This window comes from Rutidosis leptorrhynchoides, chromosome 9 (genome assembly GCF_046630445.1).
Source record: "Rutidosis leptorrhynchoides isolate AG116_Rl617_1_P2 chromosome 9, CSIRO_AGI_Rlap_v1, whole genome shotgun sequence".
NCBI lineage: Eukaryota > Viridiplantae > Streptophyta > Magnoliopsida > Asterales > Asteraceae > Rutidosis > Rutidosis leptorrhynchoides.
In genome coordinates, this window is record NC_092341.1 from 44841864 (window position 1) to 44852108 (window position 10245).

The 10245-nt window shown below is 35.1% G+C and overlaps 1 protein-coding gene across 1 annotated transcript; it reads right to left on the reverse strand.

The window, feature by feature from the left end:
• Positions 1 to 2218: 2218 nt before the first annotated feature.
• LOC139867993 (high-affinity nitrate transporter 3.1-like) lies at positions 2219 to 3480 on the reverse strand. The gene is made up of 2 exons (XM_071856336.1): positions 3348 to 3480; positions 2219 to 2691 (listed from the first exon to the last, which is right to left on the reverse strand). The coding sequence occupies exons 1-2, from the start codon at positions 3478 to 3480 to the stop codon at positions 2219 to 2221; spliced, it is 606 nt and encodes a 201-aa protein (XP_071712437.1).
• Positions 3481 to 10245: the final 6765 nt, after the last annotated feature.

Consider the following 10245-nt stretch of genomic DNA (forward strand, 5'->3'; position numbering starts at 1 on the left):
TAGCTATTGGGGTTTAGACATTAGGGTTTATAGGGTTTAGATATTAGGGTTTAGAAATTTAGGGTTTAGGGTTTAGATTTAGGGTTTAGATTTAGGATTTAGATTGAGTTTTTAACACGAACGGTTTAGAGTTTAGGGTTTAAGGTTTGGTGTTTTGGGTTTATGGAATAAACCCAAAACACCAAACCGTAAACCCTAAACTCTAAACCCTAAACCCTAAACTCTAAATCGGGCTAAATTTTACTTCACAAAACATGGAAAAAAAACGTTCATATTCTTCACGAACAATATTATCTTGAATGTTATTTTTGTCGATCGTTTTCCCGCCTAAATAATAACATTCATCACGAAGTGTCTCTTCTAAATGTTCATATTTTCGTGTGATCTTGATGCCGGAAAAAAAAATTCCAAAAAAAACGAAAAAAAATTTTTTGCTTCCCCCCGCTTCCCCCGATTGGTTACTTCCCCATTGATCCTGCCCCTATATATATATATATATATATATATATATATATAGTGGTAGGATCAAGAGGGAAGTAACCAATCGGAGGAAACAAAAAGTTTTTTTTCTTTTTCATTTTTTGAAAAAACTTTGTTCACGAACATTATAGATGGGATGAAAATATGAACATTTAATAAAGACACTTTGTGATAAATGTTTTTATTTTGGCAGGAAAACGCTCGAAGAAGTAATATATAACAATTATCGTGTTTTTCGAGCGTATGGTGTGGTTTTAGCTCTTAGGGTTTAGATATTAGGGTTTATAGGGTTTAGATATTAGGGTTTAGAAATTTAGGGTTTAGGGTTTAGATTTAGGATTTAGATTGAGTTTTTAACACGAACGGTTTAGAGTTTAGGGTTTAGAGTTTAGGGTTTAGGGTTTGGTGTTTAGGGTTTGGTGTTTTGGGTTTATGGAATAAACCCAAAACACCAAACCCTAAACCCTAAACTCTAAATCGGGCTAAATTTTACTTCACAAAACATGAAAAAAAAAAACGTTAACATTCTTCACGAACAATATTATCTTGAATATTATTTTTGTCGATCGTTTTCCCGCCTAAATAATAACATTCATCACGAAGTGTTATTTCTAAATGTTCATATTTTCATGTGATCTTGATGCCGGAAAAAAAATTTCAAAAAAACGAAATTTTTTTTTTCTTCCCCCCACTTTCCCCGATTGGTTACATCCCCATTGATCCTGCCCCTATATATATATATATATATATATATATATATATATATATATATATATATATATATATATATATATATATATATATATATATATATAGTGGCGGAAGCAAGATTTGTTTCCACCGGGGGCGGAAAAAATTTTAAAACTGTAGCAACTTTTTTGGGCAAAATATGAAGGTTTTGGGGCAAAAAATTGAGGTTTTTATGCAAAATATGGAGGTTTTTGAACAAAGTTTGAAGATTTTAGGGCAATTTTTGGAGATATTTAGGTAAAATTTGAAGGTTTTGGGACCATTTTTGAAGAATTTTGTGCAAAATTTGAAGGTTTTGGGGCAACAAAAAAAATCCACATGGGACAAATCCGAAAAACTCAAAATTTTTCCACTAAAATTTAAAAATCGACTGGGGGCGGGTTCCCCCTCTGTCCCTAACTAGCACCGCCCCTATATATATATATATATATATATATATATATATATAGATAGATAGGCAATCGCATGTCTCAAAAAAATAAAGGGCTCAAAATTCTAAACCACCCACATAAAACAACTACACCGCAACTAAATTATACTCTTACTAGAAGTGTAAAAAACGGAAAATGTAACACGAATGGATAAAAATCCAAGCTCGAAATTTAGGGTCCGAACAGATTCTTTTTATTTTCCTAATCCAAATATGTCTTGTTAAAGTTGTTATTAATTTGTCATTAGCCTTGTTATCATCTTATGTATTATTTTATGTATTCTTGGTTGAAAACAAATCAAAACCCCTTAATGTCATTTTATTTTTTTGAAAAAGCAAAACAAATGAGATAGATACTCGTACACTACTTGAATTTTGTACACTATATGTAAGTTTGATATTATGCGAAGAACTACAAGATAATTAAGGTTCTAATTCCAAATGAAAACATAAAAAGATATAAAGATACATCCCAACTCATATGTTGCAAAAGAAATAAGACACAAAAATGTGAAACGAATTGAATATAATGATAACATGATCAAGTACATGCCTGGATCAAGTTAAACGAAGAATAACGTAAGAAGCAATGCATGTCGATACCCGAAAGCATATATTCTCGATAACGGGCCATGCTGCTGACGGTATTTCGTCATCGTCAACACCGTCAATCTGTAACAAGTTAGTATCCTTGAGCGCATCAGTAGACTGACCATAAGCAATCTCATGTTTATTTGCATTCAAAACATACACTCTAACGAAATATGTAGCATTTGGAGTATCTTTTGGAATGGTCCATATGAAGGAGTTGTTTGAGCGTTGGTATGGTCCGTCCGTGATGTAAATCGGGCAGGTTTTGTCGTTATCGAGGTTGTCATCTGTTTTCCTATCATCTCGGCCCGTTTGACTCACTGGTGCGTAGCATAACTTAACTTCGACAGTGGTGTAATTATTTGTGTCTGGTTCGGTTGCCGTGAGGGTTGTGTTGTATGCCCATGCGATTGTTATACTATCTACCCCTACCTTCAAGGCTACAAAGAATTTATGTTACGTTTACATACTAACATGAGTTAGTCACTTAGTTGCACTTACTGCTTTACGATTCAAGTATTTATAGCCAGGCCCGTCATGTTAATTTTAAATGGTCATTTTCGATAGACAAAAAGTTTCCCTTTAATTTGTATGCAAAATAAGTTCAATAATACTGGAAAATGCTTAATTTTTTCTAAAATCTTGTAAATAAATTAACCATAAAATATATTCTTGGGTTATATTTTTTGGCCTTTTAGATTTTGGGTCCAGTCCAATTGCATACCTTGCAGTGACCCTAAAATCCGGCACTGTTTTTAGGTAGCTACTCGAATTTGATCGAGCTAATTGAGGTTAAGTTTTGATAATAGTACTTCATCCTTTCTGAAATAATAATTGTTCGTCAAACACATAGTTTTGATAATATACATTAATAAATTAATGGGAAGTTGTTTATGTAATTTTTCAAGTGGACAATATTCATTGTCAATCAAAGATATAAATGTGTACACAACATAATGAGTGACAAAATGGGCAAAATCATGGGTCGAATTCACATGGTTACTGAGATCAAAGATTTTAGCAACAACAAAACCCGAAAATTGTTTGAGCAAGTGTCGGTTTTGTTGTAATGTGATAATTAAGGCATATAACGTACCTTGGTCCGGTGTTGATGAAGTCGAAACGGTAAGGGTTTGGTTAAGGGAAGAGAGGTGGGCATTTTGAGCATAAGAAGCAATTGCAAAGCAAGAAACAACAATAACGATAAGAAAAGCACGATGAACCTCCATTGAATGGTTGACTTTTGAGCTAATTAAAAGTCAATTTGATAGCAACCCACCACCTAAAGTTTGATATATTATGATTTTAGAAGTTGGGCCAAGTGACCATTTATAGTGGGTTTTGTGATGAAAAATAATACCTTACTGTATTCTTGTCCTTTTTCTCTATTTGTTTAATTTACTAGAGGCACATATAATAATACGTATACATATATACATTTTAATTTACAACAAATTGGAATCTTGACTTCTAGTAGGATATAAATATAACGAGTATCACATACGGAGAGGAAACAATTGTACTCCGTAATTTATTGATAAAATTACACAGATACTCCATGTGGTTTGTCATAAATTGTGCCGATAGTTCAACTTTTTCTTTTTTAAGTAAAGAGTTAAAAAAGTAGTATACCCGATAAATATATTAATGAAAAATGGATAGTAGAATGAGGAACAGTAACCGACTTTTAGACATGCCTAAAAGCCGAAGGAGCCAACTAGGGGGGTGTTCATCGGTTCGGTTTTCGGTTTGTTCGGTGTATTCGGTTTTGAAATTTTTTTAGGCAAAACCGAAAACCGAACCGAAAACCGAATTCAAAGTTGAAACCGAACCGAACCGGAAACCGAATTCGAATTCGGATTCGGTTCGGTTTTCGGTTAAAACCAAATATTATGAAAAATTTGAGAACGAAGGTAGTTTAATTTTGGCATTACTAATGTCTTAGTTATTTACAACCTAAAACAATGACATACTATTAAATTATCAAGAATTCGATGATTTATTAATATTTACAGCTTAATTATGACGTTTACTGCTTCTATTATTAAGAAGAAGAACATAATAATTTGAGTAACATAATTATAATATGAGCTATCAAATCGTCATATTGGTGAGAAACTATTTTATTGATTGTATCCCAAATTATAATGAAATTAAAACATAAATATACAAATTAAATATATAAAAATTTTGAATTCGGTTTTGAATTCGGTTTTCGGTTAAACCGAATTCAAAATTTTCAAAACCGAACACCGAACCGAAAACCGAATTCAAATTCGGTTTCGGTTTTGACTCGATCCGAAAACCGTTTTTCAAATTCGGTTTGGTTTTTTCCGGTTTGGTTTCGGTTTGGTGTTCGGGTTAAACGGTTTCAAACCAAATACTGACCACCCCTAGAGCCAACAACCATACAAACAAAAACAAAAGCAAGCAGCAACTACACAAGCAAAAGAATAAGGAATTTTCCACGTTGACTTCATCCTTTTTACTGTCATCGACTGTTTCCATTTGAAAGACATAAGCATAAGCCTAACCATTGAGAAAATAACATCATACATATTGAAATTATATATTGTAATCTAAACATGGACTATTTGTTATCTTTGGTTCCTTATTTCTGAGTTAAGTAAACTGCAGGGGCCTTTGGAGTCATTTCTGGAAGTTAGGTTTGGTGATCAAAGTGGAAACAAGCAAACTTTGTTGCTGAACTTCAAGAGTGAACCAGAGGGGGCTGGAGTGAAATTTAAGTTATTATATAAGTTTATTTATTTTTTAATTTATTCATTCATTCTGTATCTGTTTTCTTCTTCATTCGATTGTTCTCTCAAACCCTATTAGGGTTTCATCATGTATTGATTCAATTACTGCTACTATGAGTGTAAACAAGTTCAAATCTGTTGAACTTGTTTGTGAGTGACCGTGTGAACCATTGTTTAGTTACAATCTTTGATTGTAATTAGGGTTTTTTGGTTTTTGTAATTTCTTAACTTCCTTTGATTGGAAGTTTTACTTCATGTGATTGGAAGATTGTTTCATTGTGCATTTGTTCAATACATCTGTTTAATCGAGCTGTGTTTCTTCTTGAATATTTTGCAGTTTCTCTTTTGCCAAATGAAATAGACTGATGCAACAAACATAAGTTTTACAACAATTACATTAACTTATCGTTGAGTGGCAACACGAGTAATCCCTCAAACAAAGTCCTTCAACAAAATACATGTAACTAGAATCAAACTAACAGTCCTACTTTATTCCAAACCCGGCCCAAAGGAGCACTGCAAGAAGAAATGATCATGATTGTTAGGATTCGTCTTGCATAACGGGCACACTCACGAATCACGATTAGCATGAGACACAACTTGTCTTGAATTTTTCATCGTTCCCTCATGAGAAGCCAAACCAAGAAAGAGTGCCTCGAAATACATTGAGAGAACCAAACATCAAAATACCAATGAACCGAAGTAGCTCTTACACGAATAGAATCTCACACTTCATGCATTGATAACTCCTTTATGTGACCATCAATATTTTTCCAATGTAAAGCATCCTCTTGTACACGCAAAGTATGAACATTTACATTTCAAAACTGGGGAAATATATCATACAATTCAACGGTCCAACGCTGTGATGCCCCGTACAAAACCATCGTGTACGAATCATCAACAACAGGATCATTACAAGGTTAAGTACTATATGCTGAAATTAAAGAAGTTGCATTCATGATAAAAAGGTGATGTCATAACCGACATCAAATGTTTTACATTTCAAAAACATGCTTCGCTAAGTAGAAGCAATAAATAAGTGTACGTGACCCCAAAGGTCGTTACATAACATAGTTTCAAAAGTAAATAAGTTTGAATGCAAGATAAGTAGTCATGTGATAACAACTCTAAGCAGCGGGTTCTACAGCACGACAAGTAAGACAGCGGAAGCAACCTCAAGCACCTGAGAAATACATGCTTAAAAACGTCAACACAAAGGTTGGTGAGCTATAGTTTAAGTATAACAGTATGTAAGGTAGGCCACGAGATTTCAGTGCTACAAAGAGCGTTTCAAAACAGTATGATAAAGTATATGTTAACCGTGGGCACTTGGTAACTAACTTAACGTTTAAAATACCCCCTGAAAGTACACTTGGCGAGTGCGTATGTTTACGAAGTATTAAACACTCGTTGACTGCTAGCGCGACTAGCCCGAGTGGGGATGTCAAACCCTATGGATCCATATCTAAGATTCGCGTTCACCGGTTCATAAACCAATGATTAAACGTTACCGAGCTAAAGGGAATGTTTCTGCCGTTATATAACCCACACATATATAAGTTTAAGTACTCGTGCCTAGTATGTAAAACATAAAATCCGCATGTATTCTCAGTTCCCAAAATAAGTTAAAGTAAAAAGGGAATGCTATAACTCACAATGATATGTAGCGGTAAAGTAGTAGTCGGAAAAGGTGTGCAAGTAAATGGTCCGAAGTCCTCAACCTAAGTCAAATAGTACTAAATCAGTAAATCGTCTTAATAGGTTTAAAATTATGTATTTAAGGTCTTAAGGGTCATCATCATTCATCATCAAACACAAGGCGTAAAGTAAGTTTCGTTTATGAAAGTAGTTTTCAACAAAGTCTGACTTCAGTCAGTCACCACGGCCTCTACCCTTACTGAATTAAGGTGAGACCAGTGGCCATGGCTCCGTCTATGAGTCCCTTAAGTGTGGTAAAATTTACAGAAGCAAACTCGTCTTGGTTTGACCGTGGCGACGGTCTAAGTGCGAGTAGGTCAGAAATTTCTGCACAACGTTAAAGGACATAGTAACGATCGGAGGGCCATAAATCCTAAACCGTAACTCGGATTAAGACGAGTCCTATATGAAAAGTTATCTACACGAACTGAGATATCTGAAAATCAAGGTTACAGTAGCCCAGGTATACTGGTCTATTACAGAAACCAGAAAAACAGAAACTGTACACAGAAAACAGAAAAGTAAATGGACATAGTGACGCTCGGAGGGCCGTAGACTCTAAACCGTAACTCGGATTAAGACGAGTCTTATATGAAAAGTTATCTACTCGAAAAGTTATATCTAAAAATCAAGGTTAGAACAGCCCAGGTCTACTGGTCTGTTCCAGAAGTATCAGGTCAGTAGGTTTTGGACAGAACAGTGAGTTTAAAAGGGTTCCGGTGGCCTTGGTGCTTGATGTTCATCATGGTTCTCATCCTTGTTGCATATAGCTTCAAGTGTACAACTCATTGATGTATCTACATCATCTTAACCAAGTCTTGACCATCATAACCCTAGTGCAAGTCTAAGACATGAAGCACAACTCACTTAAGAGTTGTATGAAGTTTGATGAACCAAAGTTGCATCAAAGTCTTAGATCTAACACATACATGGACTTTAAAGCTAATAACAAGTTACAAACTTGAAAGTAAACTAACTAATCAAGATCATAAGTAGTAGAACATAGTTCTTAGTTTGATCTTAAAGATCCAAGACTCAAAAGTCTAGATTCAAAGTTATATTTAAAGAAACTAGTTTGTGTGTTCTTGAACTTTCAAAGTTAACTTAATTTGTTCAAGAGATATGAGATCAAGACTAACTTGTAGTACTTGACCATATAAACTAACTACATGAAATTAAAGTGTATAAAATAAAGAAACAAGTTAATTAAACAAGTAATTAGTTCAAGGGTTGCTCATACTTTAAAGATTCAACCAAAGTTGATCTTTAAGTAAAGTAAACTTTAAGTTTACTTCCATGACTTACAAGTATGATTTCAACAACAATGAACTTATATCTTTTGAAACAATATATGTAGAACATAAACTAGTAAGTTTAGTTCTTGTGTGTTCTTGAAATTACAAGATAAATGAAGAATGAAACTAAAGAGTTTGATTCTTGGAAACTAGTAAGTAAATAATAACAAGTAACTACAAGTAAGTAATTAATAATCAAAGACTAGTAACAATGAATAAAAGATGATGATGATTATGGGTGTTATGGTCACGGTTTAAAGACAAGAAAAAGGAAGAACATTAAGCTAGTTTACTTACAACTTTGAGAGAGAAAAGAAAGAAAAGATGAAAGCAAGTAGTGTGTGTTTTGGAATGAGAGAGATGTAAGTGTTTCAAGTAGTTAAAAAAAATGAATCTCCCCCATGTATGCATCATAGTTCACGGTTTAGAGGAGGGAAAGAGGGAGGCAAAAATCCACTAGTTCATGCATGGTAAAGGTTCATAAAGGTGGTTAATAAGAGGTGTTTGCATGGGAAGGTGTTGTAAGTATTATGTGACTAGATTCTTCAAGTAGCAAACTAACAAGTTCCATTCCAAAGTGATACTTACACATGAAAGACATGGGCTAAATAATCCTTGTAAGATGTAGGGTGGGCTTATAAGCCCATGTTCATGAGTCCATTACACTAATCAAAGCCCAAGTTCAAATAAATCACAAGTTAAACCAATTAAAGCCCAAGTAACTAACTAATAGCCTTAGTTAATTAAAATGATTAATAAATTTAATCATGAAATGTAAATAATATCTAAAAATATTATTCGTGAAAGTTCCGGGTGTCACAAAGACGTTTCGGGCCCTTAAAAGTCAAGTACGGGCAATCAAGGCAACATGTAAATGTAATAACATACATTCGTTTAATCACACGTATTAATAATAATAATTATTAATAAATAAATGTTGGAAATTCCAGGGTCGTTACATTACCCACCTGTTAAAGAAAATTTCGTCCCGAAATTTAAGCTGAGGTAGATGGAGGAGTCAGGAAAAGGTGAGGATACTTTCGCATCATTTGATCCTCTCGCTCCCAAGTAAACTCAGGTCCTCGTTTGGCATTCCATCGTACTCGTACAATCGGAATCTTGTTGCATTTCAAAGTTTTGATCTCACGATCCATAATTTCAACAGGTTCCTCCACAAAGTGGAGTTTGTCGTCAATAGTAAGTTCTTCCAATGGTATGATAAGTTCGGGTGCAGCAAGACACTTCTTCAAGTTCGATACATGGAAGGTAGGATGAACTGAGCTTAATTGTGCTGGTAGATCCAAACGGTATGCAACGGGTCCAACACGTTCCAAGATTTCAAAAGGACCAATGTATCGTGGGTTTAACTTTCCACGTTTTCCAAAACGGATCACACCCTTCCAAGGTGCAACCTTTAACATTACATGATCACCAACGTTAAATTCAAAGTCTTTACGTTTAAGATCAACATAACTCTTCTGACGATCACGGGCAGTCTTAAGTCTAGCTTGAATCTGAGCAATCTTCTCCGTCGTTTCGTGGACTACCTCGGGTCCGGTGATTTGCTTTTCGCCTACTTCGGCCCAACAAATAGGAGATCGGCACTTGCGGCCATACAATGCTTCAAAAGGTGCAACATTAATGCTAGAGTGATAACTGTTGTTGTATGAGAATTCGGCGAGTGGCAAATGTCTTTCCCAGGCCTTTCCAAAATCAATGACACATGCACGCAGCATGTCCTCCAAGGTCTGAATCGTTCGTTCACTTTGCCCGTCAGTCTGAGGATGATACGCAGTACTCATGTCGAGACGAGTTCCCATGGCTTCTTGCAAAGAACGCCAAAATCTAGAGGCAAAACGGGGATCGCGATCTGAGATGATCGATAAAGGTACACCATGACGAGACACAACCTCTTTAATGTATAATTGAGCAAGTCTTTCCATCGTATCAGTTTCCTTCATCGCTAGGAAGTGTGCATATTTGGTAAGGCGATCAACAATAACCCAGATGGTATCGTATCCGCCCACCGTCTTTGGTAGCTTGGTGATGAAGTCCATTGTTATCCTTTCCCACTTCCATTGTGGGATTTCCGGTTGTTGAAGTAAACCAGAAGGTCTCTGATGTTCGGCCTTAACTTTCGAACAAGTCAAACACTTCCCAACATAAGTTGCAACGTCCTTTTTAAGATTCGGCCACCAATACTGTTCTTTAAGGTCGTGGTACATTTTTCCCGCTCCAG